The 22226-nt window shown below is 59.4% G+C and overlaps 1 protein-coding gene across 3 annotated transcripts; it reads left to right on the forward strand.

The window, feature by feature from the left end:
- Positions 1–1251: 1251 nt before the first annotated feature.
- On the forward strand, positions 1252–21769 carry Mllt6 (myeloid/lymphoid or mixed-lineage leukemia; translocated to, 6; the record flags this gene model as incomplete). 3 transcript variants are annotated; one of them, XM_005394277.2, is given in 19 exon segments in its annotated part: positions 1252–1331; positions 1721–1775; positions 1941–2050; positions 3220–3323; positions 3470–3563; positions 5637–5870; positions 6414–6512; positions 8509–8695; positions 9485–10099; positions 10943–11124; positions 11217–11325; positions 12543–12609; positions 12738–12883; positions 13100–13297; positions 13386–13474; positions 14403–14752; positions 15116–15206; positions 17458–17790; positions 18424–21769. In XM_005394277.2, coding segments are annotated over 19 exon segments (3185 nt in total), but the record flags the coding sequence as incomplete, so codon positions are not given.
- Positions 21770–22226: the final 457 nt, after the last annotated feature.

The following is a 22226-nucleotide window of genomic DNA, read 5'->3' on the forward strand; positions in this document are numbered from 1 at the left end:
GGGGCTCCCCCCGCCGGGTCCTGCAGGACCGGGTCAGGCATTGTTTTCTCGCCTATTGTTTCCGCCCTGCGCCCCCCACCCCAAGTTGAGGGAGTTTGGGGAGAGTCCGGGGAGCGGGCGGCGAACTCCCCGCGCCCCGCGCCGCGGTGTCGGGGCGATGTTTACCTGCGCGGCGTCCCCTCCCGCCCGGTTATTTTGGTCCCAGCTCCGGGAGGAAGAGGTCAAGGGGGGGTCATCCCCCCGCGCTTCCGGAGGCTGGGAGGAGCGCACTGGGGCGGGAGGAGCCGGTCCCGGGGGAGCACGGACTCCGGGCGCTCTCCGGGGAGGAGCGGCGACCGGGCGCGGGCGCGCGGGGGGCCGGAACGCGGGGAGGAGGCGCAGAGTTTCCCCCGGCAGCACATGGCTCGGAGTTAACTCCTTGAGGAATCTTGCCCAGGGCGCAGGCTGGCATCTCCCGCCCGCCTGGCACGGCTCGCCGGGCCCCCCCTTCCCGGGATAGCCCTTAAAGTGGTGGCTGCCCGCTCTTCCCGCCATGCGCCTCTCGGGGACCTGCCCCGCACCTGCCCCGGTTCTTGACTTTTGACCTGCACCTGTGATAGTTAAAAGACCGAGCGGGAGGTCCCTGGACCCCGACTTCCCTGCCCGGTCCCTTACTGGCCCTTTAAGAGGCGCCCCCCCCACAACAACAAAACGTGTTTGACGTTGACAAGTGGTGTTTCTCCTTCCTGACGGGTTCCGAGGCCGGGAGATATTGCCCAGGGGCGGGAGCCGAACCGGGTCCAGAAAAGACTTGAGGAGAAAATTTTCTACAAGTTTAAGGTTAAGGACTCAGGCTTCCCACCGGGTTTGCAGTTTAGTAATTCCGTCGTTGGGGGCCGGCCTTTTGCTGTTGGGCGTTGCTGGTGATCCCACTGTCTTAGAATGTGACCCCCACAGATTGGGGAGCAGCCCCCACCCCTGTTGGAACTGGCTCTAGACCTTTAGTTTTGTTTTGTCTATTTATGTATTTATTTTTTAGTTTTTGAGCGAGGGTCTTGCCGTGTGCTACAGGCATGCTTTGAACTCTATGAATTACCCAGGCTGTTCCTGAACTCCGTGATCCTCTTGTCTCAGCCTCCTGAGCGCTGGGGTTACAGGCTGGATTACAGGCATACGGAGCGCTAGTCCTCTAGACTCATTCCCTTCCCCCCAGTTCCTATGGGAAAAAGCGCTGGCTGACAGCTTTGCTCCCGACTCCTCCCCCACCCCTAGCTTGCTATGGCATCGTCCAGGTGCCGACGGGACCCTGGTTCTGCCGGAAGTGTGAATCTCAGGAGCGAGCAGCCAGGGTGGTGAGTTCCACGCCGCTCCCCTCCCCCCTCCCCTGAGTGGTTCCTGAGGCGGGGGAGACGACTGAGGCTGGGGGGACTCGGCTCTGTCACCCGCCCAGCCCCAGACTTCCTGTTCCTGCGTACCTATCACCAACCCCATCTCAGAGTGAGAGCATCCCTCCTTCTGCACTGGCGAGTGCGGTTTTTTGTTTGAACTTTTTTATTATGGGAAGTTTTCAAAGTTGCTAAAGTAGGAGGACCTCAAATCAGCTTCTGTCACCACTCGGGCTTCCTGAGCTCTCAGCCCCCGCCAGTTCCCCCCCCATCGTTTCACCTGGGCCCTCTGAGAGCTCAGGGTGGTCCTGCTTCCCGCATCCCCATTCCAGTCCCTGTGCTCCTTGCCTTGGCAGAGGTGTGAGCTGTGCCCGCACAAAGACGGAGCGTTGAAGAGGACTGACAATGGAGGTGAGGGGCTGGGCCCCTGCTACCTTCGGCAAGGTCCAGAGCCGTGGGGTGTAGGGGTCCCTGGGATCCCTCCGCACCCGTGGGGGGTGCCGGAGCAGTCTGCAGCGGGGGGTGGGGATGCCAAGGCCGGGCGGAGTCCCTGAGGCCTGCCCTGTGCTGCCCCAGGATGGGCGCACGTGGTGTGTGCCCTCTACATCCCCGAGGTGCAGTTCGCCAACGTGATCACCATGGAACCCATCGTGCTGCAGTACGTGCCCCACGACCGCTTTAACAAGGTCAGCAGCCCACAGGCCCTTCTGGTCGGAGCGTCCCTGCGTCCGTCAGGGGCCTCCTCAGTCCCGTGGAACTTGATTCTGTCCAGTCACCACCTCCGGGTAACTCAGGCGGTGGGCAGGCGTCTGGTGGCCCTGTGGACACACAGGCACACCCTGGTGCCCTGGCACTGCTGCCATCCAGAAGCGGGGCTAGCGGGTGCTTTCTAGCTGGCCGCACATGCAGTCTTTCACAGGACACTTCATTGAGTGCTTACTGTGTGTCACCTGGTGCAGGACCCCAAGCACGCTCTGTTCTGTACTGATTAAGACATATGCACTGGCCAGGTATGGTGGCATACAACCTGTTGTCCTAGCACTCTGGGAAGCTGAGGCAGGAGCATCCCAAGTTAGAGCCCAGCCAGGGCAACTGAGCGACTTAGTGAGACCCTGTCCCATAACAAAAAAGACAGTTGTGCTGCCTGGCAATGGAACTCATGTCCTTGTGTAAGGGGTTTTGTGTGAGAAGGTGTAAAAACCAATAAACAACACATAAAGTAAACCTGTGAAGGAAATAAAGTATCGAAGGAAGGAATTCCTGGTGGGGGCTTTCTTTAGTTCAGGCAGCCAAGGGTTGTGCTGGTGAGTTTTTCCAGTGCTAGGGATCAAACCCCGGGCCCAGTGCACATAAGGGGGGCACTCTTCCCCTGAGCTACATCTCCAGCTGGACAGGGCAGCCCAGGAAAGACAGTGATAGGCTGAGACCGAGAAGTGAGCAAAAGCCAGCTTTGAGAATGGGTCCCAGGTCCCAGGCCCCAGGCAGAAGTGGCACACACAGTGCCCCAGAGTGGGATGAGCTCCCCGTCACCAGGGAGCAAGACAGCCACGGCTGCTGGCCTCCGTGACACACTGAGGACTGTGCTGCGCAGTACTGTAGTCCCCGGCCACATGTGGCTGTGGACATCTGCTAGATTCTCAGTTGACAGTTCAGTCCCTCACTCACACTTGGTCTCATCTCAGAGGCTCAGCAGTGCTGGGACGGTTGGCTCCTGTCGTGGACAGAGCAGACCGGAGGACCCCATGTCCCTGTACCCGTCTGGGGGGTAGAGCATGGAATAAGGGGCAGCCCCGCGGTCCCTCAGCTGGCAGGACAGGGATCCGGGAGGCGGGGATGCTCACACTGTGTCGTGCAGACCTGCTACATATGCGAGGAGCAGGGCCGGGAAAGCAAGGCGGCCTCGGGAGCCTGCATGACCTGTAACCGCCACGGCTGCCGACAGGCCTTCCACGTCACCTGGTGAGAGCTGCCCCAGCGCCGGGAGTCCAGCGGATGTGTCCGCCTTCAGCCGTCCCCTGGGCCCTGGCAGGTGGAGGAGGAGGTGGCAGCTGCTCTGGTCTGGCCAGCCCGTCTTCCCTGACCGCTGTCACTTCTTCCTTGGTCAGCGCCCAGATGGCCGGCCTGTTGTGTGAGGAGGAGGTGCTGGAGGTGGACAACGTCAAGTACTGCGGCTACTGCAAGTACCACTTCAGCAAGATGGTGAGTGGTGGCGTCTGGGTGGGGCTGGGCGGGAGCCGGGCCCAGACCTTGCCCTAGAGGAGCCAGGCGGCCCAGCCTGCAAGACCGAGCTCAGGCCTGGCCAGTCACAACTTTAAGTTGGATGCAGCTAGAAATAAGACCAAGAGCCACCCGTTGTATGTGAAAGCCAACATCTGCCGTTCCCTGGCCTCTGCGCTGTTTTTTGCTGGCAGTAGTTTTGTTTGTTGAGACAGATGGTAAACTGAGGTTCTACAACCTACTGCACAGCTGCCAGCAGGCTTCAGAGCCCGCAGTCTGCTTGGAAAGCTGCTGGGGTCACGCAGCGCATGGGGAGGGCAGTGAGGTCTGCACACGGAGCAGCGGGGGCAGTCTGCTATGAGACAGGAGGCCTTGGGGCGGGCGAAGAGCATGCGAGGCTCCTGCCTGGCCTGGAGGGCTCTGTCCCTTGTCCCCTGCGCATGGTGGGAAGTGCAAGCTCCAGAAGCTGTGAAGCTCTGCTGCCAAGGCTGCAGCCCTGTCCACAGGAGTCTGCCGCCATCAGATTCGTCTTTTAGGAAGTTGGCCCTGGTGACTGCTAGGAGGCCGGGAAGGGCCGAGGCAGGCGGCAGGGAGACAGCTGGCTGGGGTGACTAAGGCTGGGTGCTGGGCCACTCCAGGTAGACTGGCGGGAGGAGAGGGGCACCCCAGCTTCTGTGGGCCGCACCCTCATCTTGGTCCACCCTGAAGGTTCCTGGTGCCTCTTGCTCTGGTGTCCAGATTAGCAGCCTCCTTTCCGTTCCCACGAGCGGCCGGAGTACGCGTTCACGGGGTTTCAGGGCTGCAGCGACTTGGGATGAGGTGCGCAGCTGGGTTGGGTTTGCAGCAGGTGCGGTGGAGCCTGTGAGCTTCGGGATGCACATGTGCAGGCAGGGTGAGCTGGAGCCGCCCAGCTTGCCCCCGGGACAGAGGAGCCAAGAAGAGAGAGGGTGGGCAGGGGAGCGACTGGGGTGGGTGAGGCCTGGAATTAGCCCCAGGGTTTGACAGCTAGGAGGGAGCTGGCAACCTGAGGGCAGCAGCTGCGGGCCTCTGACCGGGTGGGAATGCAGGGTGTTCGTGTGAAGGGAGGCACCGGCCGCCGGGCTGGAAGTAGACACAGAGCAGTATGTGCGGTGTTCAGATTTTTGTTATTTTGAGACAAGGTCTCGTTACATAGTTCAGGCAGACAGTGAACTCACTGTATAGCTCAGGCTGGCCTCGAACTCACAGTGATCCTCCTGCCTCAGCCGCCTGAGTGCTGGGATGACAGGCATGCGCTGCTGTGTCCAGCAGGCTGTTTTGGTTTTGTTACGCTGGAGCAACCTGTGTGTGGAGAGCAGGGGTGATGGTAGGGTGATGTGTGTGGAGGGCCTGCGAGGGTCCCTGTGCGTTTTCTTTTCTTTTCTTTTTTTTTTTTTTTTTTTTTTTTTTTTTTTTTTTTGTCTTTTTGAGGCAGGGTCTCGCTGTGCAGTTCTGGCTGGCCTTGAGCTCACTTTGTAGCCCAAGCTGGTCTCGAACTCGGAACAGTCCTCCTGCCTCAGCCTCCCGAGTGCTGGAATTACAGGGGGGCGCCACCACGCCCGGCTCCCTGTGCATCTTCTACCCAAGGGAAGCAAGCAGAAGTGGGCTGTGGGCCAGTGGGCCCAGGATGAGCTGGAAGATTCTGAGGACAGGGTAGGAGTAGAAAACGGGGCTTTAGGCCAGGACACCTCCCCCCCTCTTCCAGGTCTCAGTTGTTGAATCTGAACACTGCAAAAGGCAGTGGAGGAGCTGGGTGTGGCAGTGCACACCTGTCATTCCAGCATTCAGAGGCTGAGGCAGGAGGATCACTGTGAGTTTGAGGCTGTCCTGGGCTATATAGCAAGACCCGGTCTGAAAACACCACCACCAAAACAAAACTAAACTACCCAGCAGAGAAGCTGCAGGACTTGCAGACTTGCAGGTGGAGCAGAGCTCTGAGGCCAGGAGGTCTGGGCTGAGCGGGTGGGACCACCCCAGGGTCAGGGTCTTTAGACAGTGAGAGGAGGGGTGGGAAGTTGCTTCCAAATCTCTCCCCAGAAGACATCCCGGCACAGCAGCGGCGGAGGAGCAGGAGGAGCAGGAGGAGCAGGAGCAGGAGGCGGCAGTGGCAGTGGAGGTGGCAGTGGAGGTGGCAGCGGCAGTGGTGGCAGCAGCGGAAGTGGCACAGGGGGAGGTGGCAGTGGCTTCGTGGCTGGCAGGAGGAGCCGGTCAGCCTCACCCTCTGCCCAGCCAGAGAAGCACCCTGCCCACCACGAGCGGGGTCAGAAGAAGGTGAGGGCGCCCCACCGGCACATGGCACATGGACACCTGTCTCACACACGCGCACCCCAGCTCTCCCGAGGGCCCCACGGTGCCCCCAGCCCCTGGAGCCGATCCCTTCCTTCCCGCAAGGCCACTGTGGGGCAGGAGGGGCCGAGGAAGTGGAACATGAAGGTCCGGAAGGGGCCGTGAGACCTGGCCTCCCCGAGCTCTCTCCATGCCCCCCTACGACCATGTCCCCAGTTCCCCAGACCGGTCCTGCATACGTGCCTGTGTGCGTCCCTGCCGCACATCCCCGCGCCTGCCTCTCCGCGCAGCCCAGTCCCGCGTGGACACCCTTGCAGGTGCGGGCTCTGTGTCACTGGCTGATAATGGGACAGGCTATTTTTAGCAGGCAGGGAGGGCGAGGGGAGGGGCCCTGGGCTCTGGAGGAGCTTGGTGAGCTGCTCCTGTCCAGCCAGAGTCCCCGACCCTCAGGAGAACGTGGTTCCCGCTGCCATGTGTCATGTGCCGCCACCCTTGCGCGTCAGTGCCTGGTCGTCTCTCCCTCCCCAGAGTCGAAAGGACAAAGAGCGCCTTAAACAGAAGCACAAGAAGCGGCCTGAGTCCCCCGCCAGCATCCTGACCGCGCCTGCGGCCCCTGCTGCTGACAAGGTACCAGAGGGGGCTGCAAGGGGCACGGCGGCGGGTGGGGGTCCCTCGTACCCTCCCTCCCCTCCCCACCAAGCGCTGAGCCCCAGGGCTGGGCGCAGCCCACCTCTGTCTACCCCACGCTCACATCTGCCTCTCCACATTGGGCTCCTGCCTGCAGAGCGAGCCCGCCCTCCAGGGAGAGGCACAGGACCCCTCTACCAGAAGGGGACACCCCAAGTCTGCTGCCCAACCCAGATCCCACTCATGCAGGTTGGAAGGGCTGGAGTGCTGGCTGTGGTGGCGGACAGGCCCTTGGGTGACACGCTGGCACCCACACAGCAGGGGCACGTCTGGATGAGCAGGAGCCCGGCTGCCCTCGGCTAGGGAGCCGCTACTCCAGGCCAGGGCTGCCTCGCCCTCACTCAGCCTGGCTGCCTGTGAGCCTGGAGAAACTGCTTCCTCCTGTCCCGCCTGTCACCCCTGTCACCTCCACCACCCAGGACGCTTGGCAGAGCTTGGGGCACCCTAGCTGAGGCTCAGCTCTCAGGTTTCCAGGGTGACGTTGCTGTGGCAACTACCCCAGTCACCTCTCCCTTCCCTTCTCCCAGGTCTCCCCTGGGAGAGCATGTCCCTTGTGCCCCCAGCCTTTCTGGGGGCTTGGGGGTTCCGGGAACTCATGTCCCCCAGCTGTGCCCTGGGATCTGTCCCATCCCCCACCCCACAGTGCTCACTCCCCCCACAAAGTCCGCTGCTCCCAGCTCCATGCCACATCTGGCTGCCTTCAGAACTCCAGCTGCTGAAAAGAACAAAGAGGAAGACGGGCTAGGGCTTCGCTTGTGCTGGGAGGGGCAGCGCAGGGCACTCGCTCCTGGCCATGCTCCAGGAGGGAAGGGGGTGCACAGGGAGGGCTTCAGCTAATCTCGGAACGACCCCACGACACATGGGTATTCCATGAACCCGTTTAGTAAGTGAAGAAGCCAAGGGTCAGGGGTTAAGTAGTTAGCTTCAGAGCTCGCAGCGAGCAAGGGGTACGGAGGGCTCGAGCGTGGGCATCTGCCTGAGGCCTGTGCACTTCACCCCGTGAAGCACCATCTGCTGAGCATTGAGCAGACCGCACCCCCCAGCTCCTCAGAACTCCCCAAGTCCATGGACTTGTCCTGTGAGGACAAGAAGCTTAACTACACACCATGGTGTGGCCAGCTCCGGCCTGCCCTGCCCAGGTCCCTAGACTCCAGAATGGAGAGGACATTTCAGTGCAGTGTGGCAGCTACTGGCACACAGATGAGGATGTTCAGTGCCCTGGGAACAAGAAGGCCGATTGGCCAAGTGTGGCACACACTTAGAATGCTAGTGACTTAGGAGGCTGATGGAGGAGTGTTACAAGTTCGAGGCCAGCCTGTGGCAATTATGCAAGACCTTGACTCCAAATAAAAAAACTTGGGATAGGGGGCTGGGGATTTAGCTCAGCGGCAAAGCGCCTGCCTGGCAAGCGCAAGGTCGTGAGTTCGGTTCCTGTTACTGGAGAAAAACAAAAAACAAAACAAAACAAAAAAAAACCTGGGATATCTGGTGTGGAGGTGCGCACCTGTGACCCCTGCTCTCTTGATGCTGTGGCAGAGACTGCCTAAGTTCAAGACCAGCCTGGGCTACGTAGTGAGAGCCGATCTCAAAAGAAGGCTGGGAGAACTCCATGGTGGAGCCCTTGCCAAGCAAGCCCAAGGGCCTGGGTGCCATCCCCAGGACCACTAAAGAAAAGGCAGAGAGACTTTCCACTCTGTGCAGTCTGGGAGGCTTCACAGAAGTGGGGGTTCTGGGCTCGTTTGTATTTTTTGATTTTGTTTTATTTGGTTGGTTTTTTGAGACAGGGTTTCACTTGTAGTTTCCAGGTTGACCTTGAATTCCTGGCAATCCCCGTGCGCCAGCCTCCCGAGTGCCGGGATGATAGGCGAGCACCACCACGCCCGGCTCGTTTTTATGTGGCTGTCCCTGGGTCTGCCTCTTCCTCTCTGTCCTCTAGCAGGTCTCGTCCTCCCACCATGAGGCTGGCACTCAGGAGGCCTCAGAGAGCAGCAGGGACTCCAAGGGGAAAAAGTCTTCCAGCCACAGCCCGAGTCACAAGGCCAAGAAGCTGAGCAGCAGTGGGAAGGGTGCAAGCAGCTTCACCGCTGCTGCCTCCGCCTCTGGGGGGCCCTTCCAGCCTGCAGGTGAGTGCCAGGAGGCCGAGCTGCACACCTTGCCCTGGCTTTTCTAGCAAAGGCTTTTGCATAGCGATTTGCAGCTCATTTGCTTTTATTTATTTACTTAGGCTCTTTGAGACAGGGTCTCACTCTGTAGTAGAGGCTGGCCTTGAACTCACTGTTTAGCCAAGCCTGGCCTTGAACTTGCCACCATCCTCCTGCCTCAGCCTCCCAAGAGCTAGGATGACAGGTGTGCACCATCACGCCTGACTTGCATCTCATTTACTTTTATTCACTGGTGCAGGAGAAAGAGGGGAAATTCCCAGCCAAGGGCTCCTCTCTGGCCATTCCCCACCCTACCCTGGACCTGGAACTCCCCCCATCTGGAAGGACCCACAGCTGTGTTCTTTGCCCCGTACATGTGTGCTACAGACTTTGAAAGCACCAACATTAGTGTTGGTTCCTGTATCTACAGTCACCCAGTGGTGTTCCCAGGCTGGGAGTTTACTTATTTTTGAGACGGGGTCTCGCTGTATAGTCCAGGCTGACCTTCAACTCCCTATGTAGCCCAGGCCGGCCTTAAACTCAAGGTGATTCTCCTGCCTCAGCCTCCTGAGTGCTGGGATTACTGGCATGGGCTGCCACCCCCAGCTCTTTCCTCCATTTGTTATTGGTGGGCAAGCTTGGCAATGGGGGTCCTCATCCCAGGACACAGAGCTGGGCAGGGAGACTAGCCTCTGCTTCTCCCCCAAGTGCATGGCTGTGGGAGGGAGAGGGGTCCAAGCCTAGGCCTGATCCCCTTTCCTTTGCACCCAGGCTCCTCCCTGCAGAGCTCCCCTGACTTCTCCGCCTTCCCCAAGCTGGAGCAGTCGGAGGAGGACAAGTACTCCAAGCCCTCAGCCCCTGCCCCGTCGGCCCCACCCTCACCCTCGGCCCCAGAGCCCCCCAAGGCTGACCTCTTCGAGCAGAAGGTGGTCTTCTCTGGCTTTGGGCCCATCATGCGATTCTCCACCTCCGCCTCCAGCTCGGGCCGGGCCCGGGACCCCTCCCCTGGGGACTATAAGTCTCCCCACATTTCGGGTTCTGGGGCATCAGCTGGCACCCACAAGCGGATGCCTGCCCTGAGCACCACCCCTGCTCCGGCTGAGGAGCCCCTGGAGCCAGGGTTAAAGGAGAAGAAGCACAAGGCCAGTAAGAAGAGCCGGCATGGGCCAGGCCGGCCTAAGGGCAGCCGGAACAAGGAGGGTGCAGGCCCCCCAGCTGTCCCCACCCTGCCTGCTGCCCAGCTCGCTGGCTTCACCGCCACTGCAGCCTCCCCCTTCTCTGGGGGCTCCCTGGTCAGCTCCGGCCTGGGGGGTTTGGCCTCCCGCACCTTTGGACCTTCGGGGAGTTTACCCAGCCTGAGCCTGGAGTCCCCCCTGCTGGGGGCAGGTTAGTGACCCTGAGGATGGGGTGGGGACAGAGGCATAAACATGCAATCAGAAAGAAGATGCTAGAAACTGCTTCAAAGGGTGGGGCTGGTGATGCACACCTGTAATTCTTTTTGTTGTTGTTGTTTTTTGTTTTGTTTTGTTTTTTTCCAGTACCGGGAACTGAGCTCACGACCTTGCGCTTGCCAGGCAGGCGCTGTGCCGCTGAGCTAAATCCCCAGCCCCGCACACCTGTAATTCTAGCACTGTAGGAGGCGGAGGCAGTGAGATCACAAGTCCTAAGCCCTATCTCAAAAGGGGAGCCAGGGATATAGCTTAGCAACACAGCACCTGCCTGGCAAGCACAAGGTCGTGGGTTCGATTTCTGGTACCAAAAAAGAGACAGTAATAAAAGGGGCTGAAGATGTAGCTCAGTGTGAAGGCCCTAGGTTCAATCCCCAGTACTACAAAAGCAAAAAGGAGGAGCTGGGGATTTAGCTCAGCAGCACAGCGCCTGCCTGGCAAGTTCGATTCCCGGTACCAGAAGAAAACCAAACAAACAAAGAAAAGCAAAAAGGAGAGGGAGAGAAAGCAAGCTTGCTTCAAAGAAAGGACGGAGGTGACAGTCACCTCAACACACGTCCCTGTACCAGTCCCCTGTGTGGTTGTCCTGGGAGATCGTGGCGGTCATTGTAGGAGGGCCTCAGCAGGTTTGGGGGACAAAGCAGTGTAGTGCAAGCCGTATATCTCAAGCCGTGTCACCCCAGCACGAGGCCCATTAGACAGGTGTGTGTCCAGGTCTCGGGTGTCCCAGCCATCCTAGCCCCTGATGAGGTGACTGTTCCCTTTGTTCCCATGCCTGTAGGCATCTATACCAGTAATAAGGATCCCATCTCCCATGGTGGCAGCATGCTACGGGCTGTGTGCAGCACCCCCCTGTCCTCTAGCCTGCTGGGCCCCGCGGGCACCTCGGCCCTGCCCCGGCTCAGCCGCTCCCCATACACCAGCACCCTGCCCTCTTCCTCCGCGGCTATCTCCACCACTCAGGTGAAGCCCTGCTCTGCCTCTGCCTCCTCCTCCTCGGGGTCACGGGGTGCCTTGGACCTGGTGAGAACCACCCCGCCGGTGCCCCTTCTCAGGTGTTCCCCCTGGCCGGCTCTACCTTCAGCCTCCCCTCTGCCCACATCTTCGGGACCTCGGTAGGTGCCGTGAACCCGATGCTCCCCCAGGCCGAGAGCAGCCACACAGGTAGGAGCCTGGGCCCTGCTGTACTCCTCCCCCAGGCCTGAGCGCTGTGGCCTCCTCCCTCTGGCCAGCGCCCGCCCAATGGGAAGGAAATGAAACAAAACTTAACAGGACAAACGGGGGGGGGGGGGGCTGGGCAGGAACATTGCAAGTTCAAGACCAGCCAGGGCCATGTATGGAGAGCCAGTCTCCAAACGAAGGTTGGGGATGCAGCCCAGCTTTTCTGAGGGGCTGGGTTCCAAAACCAAAACAGAAGGGGCCAGCAGGGCAGAATTGCTACTCCATCTCCCAGGAGGAGGCGGCAGGGGAATCGTGCTCAGGGCATGGGCCAGGTCCAGCGCCCCTGTAGCATCGCCGCCCCCTCGGCGGTGTGTTCTCCGGAGCGGAATTCCGAGGCTCCCCGTCTCCCCAGGGCTGCCAGCCTGTGGGTCCGCAGGACCTAAGGGGCTGTCCAGAGCACCCTCCCCTGTCCCTGGAATCAGCCCAGCCCCTGGGAGCTGATTGGTGGTTGTGCACCACCTTTCAGTGTGGGGGCGGAGCTTATCTCCATGTCTCCAGTACTGGTAAACTTTAAAAGGGCCAGAGGCGGCACACGTGTGTAATCTCAACACTCTGGGAAGCTGAGGCTGGAGGTTCTCAAGTTCAAGCCTGGCCCGCGCAACTCCGTGAGACCTTGTCTCAAACAACGAAGAAAAGAGGGGTGGTGCTGAGGATGCCGCTCAGAGAGAAGGCCCTGGTTCAGTACCAAAGGGGGGATTCTAGTTTTAAGACCCAATAGTAGTATTTTCTAAAACCCAGAGTAGGATTCTGTGGCTTGAAAGTTTTGCCTTCTTCTTTGGGATTTTATGAATAATACGAGTTATTAAAGGCTGCTGCTTGCCAGCCAAGCCCTCCAGGTAAACACTTCGCGTTATTCCCTTACTTCGGTCCTACTAGGAACCACTTTAGGTAGGAGGTCACCCAAGCGAGGTAGTGTCAGATTGCAGCTCAATCCAGGTTGGTGTCCACCTCAAATCGTAGTAACTGTGAAACTGAAAGGTGCATCTGAGGGAGCCCCCACACGGCAGCGTTTCCAAGCCCCGCTCCCCCTCGCCTCTGGGATTGGGTTCCGAGGAGGGGGTCTCCGCTGAGGTCCCAGATTCCTCATCCACTGCCCAGGCTTGGGACCTTATGTCTGACAGCCCCCTCCCCCGCTGACCCTTGCCCTCCCTTCTTCCAAGAGCCAGACCTGGAGGACTGCAGCTTCCGGTGTCGGGGGACCTCACCCCAGGAGAGTCTGTCTTCCATGTGAGGGAGGGGGCGGCGGCTGGGGGAGGGTACAGGGAGGGGGCGGGGCCGGGCTGGAACCCCCCGAGGGGGAGGGGGTCTGCCGCGGGGCGAGAGGAGCCTGAACCCGCCTTCACTCCCGGACTCAGGTCCCCCATCAGCAGCCTCCCTGCACTCTTCGACCAGACCGCGTCTGCACCATGCGGGAGCGTCCAGCTAGACCCGGCGGCCCCGGGGACGGCTAACATGGAGCAGCTGCTGGAGAAGCAGGGCGACGGCGAGGCCGGCGTCAACAGTGAGGAGGGTGGCGCCGGGCGGGCGGGAGACCCGCCCTCTTCCCGCCCCCGGCCGCACACCTGTGGCCTCCGGGCGCTGCACGGGCTCAGCATCCTCGAGGCCCCGCCCTGCAGGGTCCAGCGGGAGAGCGGGCCCCGCCCTAGTCTTCCATTGGGCTATCTGTGGGACCGCCCCCTTGGGCGGGGCCTGAGACCCCCTGGCTCCCTTTCCGCAGTTGTGGAGATGCTGAAGGCGCTGCACGCGCTGCAGAAGGAAAACCAGCGGCTGCAGGAGCAGATCCTGAGCCTGACGGCCAAGAAGGAGCGGCTGCAGATTCTCAACGTGCAGCTCTCCGTGCCCTTCCCCACCCTGCCTGCTGCCCTGCCTTCCGCCAACGGCCCTCTAGCTGGGCCCTACGGCCTGCTCCCCCAAGGTGAGGGCTCGGTCCAGCCCAGAGGTGGAGGTCCCGGGCTGGCGGCTGGCTCGAGCCCCTTCCAGCCCTGACCTCCCTCCTCCCTCAGCCAGCAGCAGCGACTCCCTGAGCACCAGCAAGAGCCCTCCGGGCAAGACCAGCCTTGGCCTGGACAACTCGCTGTCCACGTCTTCGGAGGTGGGCGCCATGGGGACAGGGCGGCGGGGGGAACTGCGGGTCCCCGTCCGTCTCTATCCTGCGCCTCCTGGGGCCTGGGCAGCAAAGTGATGGGTTCATCCCCTCGCCTCTTTACGAGGCCCTGCTCAGGGTCGGTCCCGGGCTGGGGCTCCGTGAGCAACGCCTACACGGGCCTTCCGGAGAGGAGCTACGCCTAGAGCCAGGGCCGGGCGGGCAGCGCGCTGAGGGCCGTGAGGGAGCGGGGCAGGGATCCTCTGGACGCCGGCCTGCTGGGGAGGCCCTGGGAGAAGAGTTCTGAAGCGGGTATTACAGCGCCTCACGCGGAGTAATCCCTGCGTAATTGGTGGTGGTTGGAGTAGCAGTTGCTATTGTTATGTTGTGGTTATTATTGGACTCCAACAAACTGGGCTCTTGTTCTCTCTCTGCCACTTACCAACTGGGACTTAGGCAGTCATGGCCATAACAATGGCTAACATTAATTGCCCGCCTGCCCTCCGTGGGGCCCATTAGTTTATTTAATCTGCACAATGATCCTACAGAATTGGAACTACTGTTACCCTCAGTCAGGAGTGAGTGAGCTAAATTGAACCCGCGGCCACCAAGCCTCTGCCGCGTAGACGGCTTTTCGGCCCAGCCTTGGTGTTTAGCTCATCATAAAGTGGGGGTTACAGGTGTCTAGGGCAAGCCCCGCCCTCTGGGTCCGGATCACTGCCATTTCCGTTGTTTCTGGGTAACCAAGGGTGGCAGGGACGCCGGGTTCCCAGGAGGTGGGCAGTGACATGGCCTTTGGAGGGGGTTTGGAGTCTCAGCCTTTCTTCCCGGCCTGACTTCTTCCTGGGGTGCCTTCTGCTGCGGAGGGGGGAACCGTGCCGTGGTGGGGGCCAGGCAGGTCGCGATCGTCCTCTGACCCCCGCTCCCCTCCCCCCAGGACCCACACTCAGGCTGCCCGAGCCGCAGCAGCTCGTCACTGTCCTTCCACAGCACGCCCCCGCCGCTGCCCCTCCTCCAGCAGAGCCCGGCCGCCCTGCCCCTGGCCCTGCCCGGGGCCCCCGCGCCACTCCCACCCCAGCCGCAGAATGGGCTTGGCCGGGCACCGGGGCCGGCAGGGCTGGGGGCTGTGCCTGTGGCTGAGGGGCTGCTGGGGGGGCTGGCCGGCAGCGGGGGCCTGCCCCTCAATGGGCTCCTGGGGGGGCTGAATGGGGCTGCCGCCCCCAACCCTGCAGGCTTGAGCCAGGCTGGTGGGACCCCCACGCTGCAGCTGCCAGGCTGTCTCAACAGGTGAGGGGCGCTCTGCCCTGGGAGCTCACTCAAGGCTGAGTGGGGAGGGTCTGCCACACGTTTTCAGAAAGGAGAATGTCCACTGGCCCCACGGGTGACGGCCCTACTGTGCTGCCAACTTCTGGAAACCCTAGACTGTCACCCCTCAGTGCCTTAGGAGTCCCTCCTCCGTCTCCCTCCTGGGACAGCTCCCCCTTCCTGTGCCTTACCCGCCTTCCACCTCGATGTGTTTCTCGCCTCCCTCTGAGGTCTGCCCTTCCAGCCGCACCTCCTGCCTCTCACCCTGTCCGAGGGAGTAAGGGAGCTTGTAGGGTGGAGGTGTGTGGCCGATCCCTCCCAACAGGCCTGTCTGTCCCACCTCAGCCTCACTGAGCAGCAGAGACACCTCCTGCAGCAGCAAGATCAGCAGCTCCAGCAGCTCCAGCAGCTCCTGGCCTCTCCGCAGCTGACCCCGGTACTGTGTCCCTCACCTATGCTGCTAGATCTAGGCCAGCCGGGTGGGGGATCAGTGTGGGGCAGGGATCAAGCCTGGGGTGGCAGGCAAGGGGTGAGGCCATGCCTAGGATCCCCTGGCCACTGGGCAAAGGGTGCTGCCAGGACCCCAGATCTTACCTCAGGGAGAGGGGAACTGAGCGCTAGAGTCCCAACTCTGGGTCACCAGGGGATCCCAGGGTCCCGGAGAAGGTGACTCTACCCCAGCCAGAGCAGTTTTTTGGAGGTCTCCACTTGCCTTGTGCTCTTTCAAATTTCATTCCAAGAAAAAGATTTTGCCTTTTAAAAGTGAGGGAAGCTGGGCGTGGTGGCACATGCCTGTAAGCCCAGCACTCGGAAGGCTGAGGCAGGAGGATTGCTGCGAGTTCGAGACCAGTGTGGGCTACAAAGTGAGCTCAAGACCAGCCTGAACTGCATAGCAAAATCCTGTCTCAAAAAAAAAAAAGAGGGCTGGGGATTTAGATCAGGGGCAAAAAGCGCCTGCCTGGCAAGCGCAAGGTCGTGAGTTCGGTTCCCGGTACCGGAGAAAAACCAAAAAAAAACCAAAACAAACAAACAAAAAAAGAGCTGGGCATATAGCTCAGTGGCCTCAGTGCTTGCCTGGCAAGCCTGAGATCATGAGTTCGATTCCCGGTACCAAAAAAAAAAAAAAAAGACAAAGAAAAAGTGAGGGAGAGGAAAGGTGGACATGGTGGTGACATGGACACATGCCTACAGTCCCAGCACTCTGGGAGGCTGACGTAGGAGGCTCACAGGCTCAAGGCTAGCCTGACAACTTTTTGACTTATAGCAAGACACTGTCCCAAAGAAAAAATAATAAAGTAATATGGCCAGGGATATAGCCCAGTGGCACAGTGCCTGTCTGGCAAGCACAAGATCCTGAGTTCGATTTCCGGTACCAAAAAAAAAAGGTAATAAAAAACTGGAGATGTCACTCAGTGATACAGTTTTTGCTTATGTATATGTATGAATCTGTTTCAATCTCTACAACCACAAAAAACAAAAATGAAGGGATGAAGAAAATAGATGTTAACATTTTCATATAAAAAAACTAGAAAGACCAGAAAACAGCTGATTATTTATGGGACCAGATGAGAACAAGAACAGCAAGATATTTGTAAGATAGATTTTGACCCATTATTTTGACCTTAGGAACACAGAGTGTTTTGTTATCCAAAAGTAACAAGGGGGCTAGGGATTTAGCTCAGTGGCATAGCACCTGCCTGTTAAGTGCAAGGTTGCAAGTTCGATTCCTGGTACCGGGAAAAAACAAACAAACAAAAAAAGTAACAATAAAAGGATGAAACTAGTGTTAGCTGGTCATGGTGATGCACATCTATAATCCCAGCACTTGGGAGGCTCAGGCAGGAGGACTACCCTACCTCAAAAGAACCAAAAAGAAAAGGAAAATTGGTGTTTTTAACTTGCACCTTTGGAGCATTTGTGATTGTTATAGCAACAGAGGACTTACTTAGTGGGCGGGGCTGGTTATGTCACAGTCCTGCACTTGGCCAGCAGTCCCCAGTTGACAGATGCTAACTGCGTATAGCAATTTTCTTCTTTTCTTTTGCTTTTGTGTGTCTGTGTGGGTGTTTTTGTTTTGTTTGTTTTTTGTCTTTTTGAGACAGGGTCTCACTATGCAGTTCAGGCTGGCCTTGAGCTCACTTTTTAGCCCAGGCTGGCCTCAAACTCATAATGATCATCCTGCCTTAGCCTCTCAAGTGTTGGGATTATAGGCATGCGCCACCACGCCCATCCTTTTTTTGTTTTTTTCTCTATCTTTTTTGAGACAGGGTTTCTCTATGTAGTTCAGGCTGGTCTTGAACTCACTTTGTAGCTGGCCTCAAACTCACAGCAATCCTCCTGCCTCAACTTGCTGATTCCTGAGATTATTAGGCACGCACTACCAGGCCTGGTTTGTGTGATGTTTTGAGAGAGGGTCTTGCTGTGTAGTTCAGGTTGCCTTTGAAGTCCCTATGTTACCAAGGCTGACCTCAAATTCCTCAGCCCTCCTGCCTCAGCCTCCTGAGTCATGGGATCACTGGCACATGCCACCATGTTTGTTTTCTTGTCCAGGAGGGGAGACTGAGGCCTAGAGTGGGATGTTAAGAGATATAACCCTGATGCCCCCCATTCCTCATGGCTCCAGGGTGGTGGGCAGGGCAGGCTGGCAGTGCAGGGAGGGACCATAAGGAGCGGTTGGCCCCTTGCAGGAGCACCAGACCGTGGTCTACCAGATGATCCAGCAGGTGCAGCAGAAGCGGGAGCTGCAGCGGCTGCAGATGGCTGGGGGCTCCCAGCTGCCCATGGCCGGCCTACTGGCCGGAAGCTCTGCCCCGCTGCTGTCAGCCGCGTCCGCGCCAGCCCTGCTGCCTGCTGGAGCCCTGGTGGCCCCCTCGCTGGGCAGCAACACAAGTCTCATGGCCGCAGCAGCGGCAGCTGCAGCTGTGGCAGCGGCGGGGGGACCCCCAGTCCTCACCGCCCAGACCAACCCCTTCCTCAGCCTGTCGGGGGCGGACGGCAGTGGGAGCGGCCCCAAAGGAGGGGTGAGTAGGGGCTCCCGGGTCTTCCTGGATGCCTGCAAAGGGAGGTGCAGGGAAGGATGGTGGGGATCCCTGGTGCAGAGCCAGGAAAGAGCCACTGTGAGCCGGGCTGGTGGGAAAACAGTCAATCAGGAAACAGCCTTCCAGGGCGCAGGAATGTGGCTCAGCAGCACACGTGCCTGCCTGACAAGTGCAAGGTCCTGAGTTTGATTCCCAGCACCAGAAAAAAAAAAGACAGCCTTCCACTAGGTGTGTCAGTGCACGCACACCTGGAATCCCAACACTGGGGAGGCTGAGGCAGGAGGGGCACTGCAAGTTCGAGGCCAGCTTGGGCTACATAGTGAGTTCAAGGCCAGCCTGGACTATGTAGGGAGATCCATCTCAAGAAACAAAAATATCGAAGAAAACAAGCCTTCCCTGGGGTGATCTGTTAGGAAGAGATGGTTCTGTGGGGGCTGGAGGGAGAGGGCCATAGAGCACAGCCCTGGATGCTGTCCGTGGCTGCCACGTGCCTGGGTCTCACCACCCCCGTGGGGTCTGGTGTGCCCTGCTAGAGCGGGGCAGGAGGCTCCAGCCACCTCCCCTTCTGCACCCGGGAAGCTCCCAAGGCCCCAGCCTCCTTTCCTGTCTTTCCAGACCGCTGACAAAGGAGCCTCAGCGAACCAGGAGAAAGGCTAAGCCCACCATGCCCTGCCTGAGCCCTGCGTGGAGGGGACACATCCTGGCTGGAGGGGTCCAAGCCTGGAGCGGGCAGTTGGGCCCAGACACTGGCGAGCCTGGCCCAGAGCCCATGCAGAGGCCCCAGGCGCGTGGGGAGCGTGGTGCTGCGGACCGGGGCTGGGAAGGCACCTGGGATCGGGATCGGGCCCGTCCCTCGGCGCTGCCACCGGGGAGCTCGGGGTGCCTGGAGAGTGGAGAAGGCCACCGTGTCGCGCGTGGGGGGTTGTGCGACCCGCCACATAAAACAGATGAGCACTTGAACTTGGGAGAAGGGAAGGGGGGCCCGGGGCCTGGCCCCGCGTGGAGATCTAGGGAGGAAGGGGCCCCCACTTGGAGTTTCTTCCCCACCCGGGCAGGTGGCAAAAGGGTCCCTTCGACTGTTTCTCACTGTCCCTTTCCCCACCCAGGGTCACAAGCTGAGCTTGTAAAAGCCCACCGATACGGGGGCTGAGGAAGGGCAGGACCCCCGTGTCAGCCCAGGCCGCCGGCACCGGAGGGCCCCCGATGGGCGGGGAGCGCTGCCGTCCTCGGCACCCCCTCCTTGTTTGCACTATTGGCTTGAGGTGTGCCGAGGCTGGGGAGAGGCGTGAGTGCATGAGTGTGCGTGTGTGCGTGTGTCTGTCATCTGTCTTCCTTCCTCTGAACTGGGGAGCTGAGGGCAGGGAGAGGAGCCCCGGTCGGTGGCAGCAGGGATCTAGCTGTGCTCTGTGCCCGCCCCGCCTTGCATGCTCTGGTCCCTTTCGGGGCGTAGAGGGTCAGGGAAGCCCAGAAGTGCACCCTGCTACCAGAGCGCAGGGCTTTGAATTGGGGTACCAGCCTGCCTTCCGTCCCCCATACCCCGTTTGGTCTCAGGGTCCCCTGCCCCCTTCTTCCTTGGCATGGGGGAGAGCCCTGGGGCTTGGGGGATAGGGCAGGGGGGAGGGGGTAAAGTGCCACTTCTTTTAGGAAAAGTCCTGTTTCCGGAATTGGCTAGCCTGCCTCCCACCCCTGCCAATTGCAGAGCCACTAAACTGACGTACAGCTGTCCCCTCACCGACCAGCCGTGTCTGGGCACAGCGCGTAGCGCTCGCCCGGGTGCCTCATCTGCCTGGGCCTCCGGCACCAGGGTGGGGTCGGGTAGGGGAGCTGTGCAGTTGCACTGGGATGGATGCCCTGTCCGTCCCTCCGTCCATCCGTCTGTCCAGCTTGCATGTGTGCGTAACTGTGTGTTTCTGCTCGGGGGTTTGTTGTTGGGTTTTTTTTTTTTTTTTAATAAAGAAAAGAAGATGTGTATATTTTTGGCAACGACAGAAATGTAGTGCAGATATATTTTTGCCTGTGCTGCTCAACTGTTTTTTTTTTCTGATACGGAAAATAATATTAATATTCCCATTGATAAGACTTTGTAAGATGTTAGGGCGCTAACGGGCGGTGGGTGGGAATCCTTCCAAGGAGATTTCTTAGGCACTTGCAAGGGCTTGGGGTGGGGGGGATGGGCAGTTGTGATGACCTCGAAATACTCATTTTTTTTTTAATTAAATGCTAAATATCAGTTAGAAAGACATGTTAGAACTGAGCATTTTATTCATCTTAATCTCTTCTGCTCTTTAACTCCCTGTCCCCACGCCACTGTAAAACAAAATAACCTTCAGAGATTCTTAAAAGAGTTGCTCCTTCCCACCCTGCCCTTGCCCAAGACTGAGGCCACTCTTGTCCCCTGTCCTCGTGGAAGGGAAGGGAGGTCACGCCGAGGCTGCGGTGTGAAGGCAGGGAATGGTTTAGTGCACTGGAACCAAGACACTCCTAGCATGCCCTCTCCACCCATCCCAGCCCCAGTCACCTCCATCTCTGGCTCTGTCCCCCAAATTTCCCAAGCCCTTAGTGCCCCCTAGATGGGGAGGCCACAGCAGGGAAGCCAGGCTTGGGGACGTGGGACACAGGCCAGCCAAAAGCCCACTAGGAAAGCTATGAAGACCCTCAGGAGGGGCGGGGCACAGATGCAGGAGGCTGTAAGGCCCTCACCCTCTCCGGGTCTCAGTCCAGCTTCCGACAACATGGGCGGGGGTGGGGTGGGGTGCAGATTTGTGGTGCTGTCTCGGGGAGGGGAAGGATGTGGTTTGCAGAGCGGAAGTGCAGTCTGCGAATGCTTGGCTGGAGCTTCGTGTCCCCACCCTCAGCAGGGAGGTGTGAGTGGGTGTGCGAGCCAGGCCCCTGCTGGCCCAGGGGTCCTACCTGGGGGTGGGGCATGTCAGCTGGCCCTTGGCTTCCCTGGTGACAGCTGCAAGCCCAGATGGGTGGGGGACTCAGCGCCTGGTCTTCAGCTCCCCTGCAGGCTTTCTGCGTGTTGCGTGTGTGTGAGTGAGTGTGTGTGTGTGTGAGACGTGTGGGCTGTGCTGAGGTTGGAGCCTGTTTGTTGTAGCTGTGGGCACTACCCGGCTATTCATAGACAATGAACTTCAAGGGGTGCCTTTTAAAGTTTGTCCTACTTGTGGGTTTCAGGCTCTGGGGTCTCCTGCTGCCTCACGGGGTCCCTGATGAGGTTGGTGAGACCTGTGCTGAGACCTAGAGAAGTGGTCACCCCAGACTCAGAGAGCTCAGACTAACCAGACAGGTGCATGAGCCAGGGTCAGCTCTGAGGGAGTGACCTTCACATGTCCCTGTCCCTTCACATGTCCCAGGCTGGAAATGGTGGGTGGGTTTGCCAAGGCCCAGGCCCCTCTGCCAGCTTGCAGTGTCTTCCTGGTGTGCAGTGGGCCAGAGTGTGGGGTGGCAGCTCGTCCCTGTTCCTTATCCTGGGGAGAAGGGTGGAGGGGCTTTCTACTGGGGATGGAGGGAAGTAGGGCCAGACAGCCCTGGTTACCCCCAGGCCCATGAAAATGCCTCTCCTCTCACCAGGCTGCTTTGTCTGGCTCTGGAGAGCTGGGGTGGTGCCCAGTTGTCCACTGCCCGCTCTCTCCAGCCCAGCGTGGAGTGGGGTGGTGGGACTGCAGACCCAGACCCTGATGTCCCTTTTGGTCCCAGCCTGTATCCGTACAGCAGACCCTTCCCAAGCGGGTAGGGAGGGGAAGCCTCAGTTTGCAAACCCGGAGGCCTCCCTCTTGCTAAAGCCTCCTTTATATCCTCAGCCCGAAAGGTAGTGTCCCCACCCTGCACCTTCAAGCCCAGAATTGTGCATAACCCGGATCCTGTATCTTTGTATAACGGATGTTATTTGTACGAAGGGCAGTTCGTAAACAGCACTTGTTCTTTTAATAAAAGACTTTTACAAAAAAAAAATTCCAAAGAGAGACCCTGCTTTGTCTGGCTTTACTAAGGTCAGGGGAGGCCTGCCAAGGGAAGGTGGGGTGTGGTCTGTGCCCCTCCTGTACTGGGAAGAGTGGCTCGCCGCCTGTGCACCGGGTGATGCAAGGAGCCCCTGGAAACTGCGGGCCGGCTGTCGTGGCAGAACTATTGCCCCCATCCGTACTGGAGATTGAATTGAACCCAGGACCTTCGCATTGAGCGATGCCCCAGGCCTGTTTTGTTACTGCTTTTTCATTTACGCAGGGTATAGCGAAACTGCCCAGGCTGGGCTGGAACTTAGGACCCTCCTGCCTCAGCCTCCCAGACAGCGCGATAGTTGTTAAGCTGGTTGATAAGCCGTACCCAACCTGCGCTTTCCCTAGCGACGGGCGGCGGGCCGGGACGAGGCGTCAGCAGACAGGCCCTGCCGAGGGCTCCTGGGGAGGCCCACTGCGAAA

Source organism: Chinchilla lanigera, unplaced genomic scaffold (assembly GCF_000276665.1).
Source record: "Chinchilla lanigera isolate Chin_1 unplaced genomic scaffold, ChiLan1.0 scaffold00050, whole genome shotgun sequence".
NCBI classification, from domain to species: domain Eukaryota; kingdom Metazoa; phylum Chordata; class Mammalia; order Rodentia; family Chinchillidae; genus Chinchilla; species Chinchilla lanigera.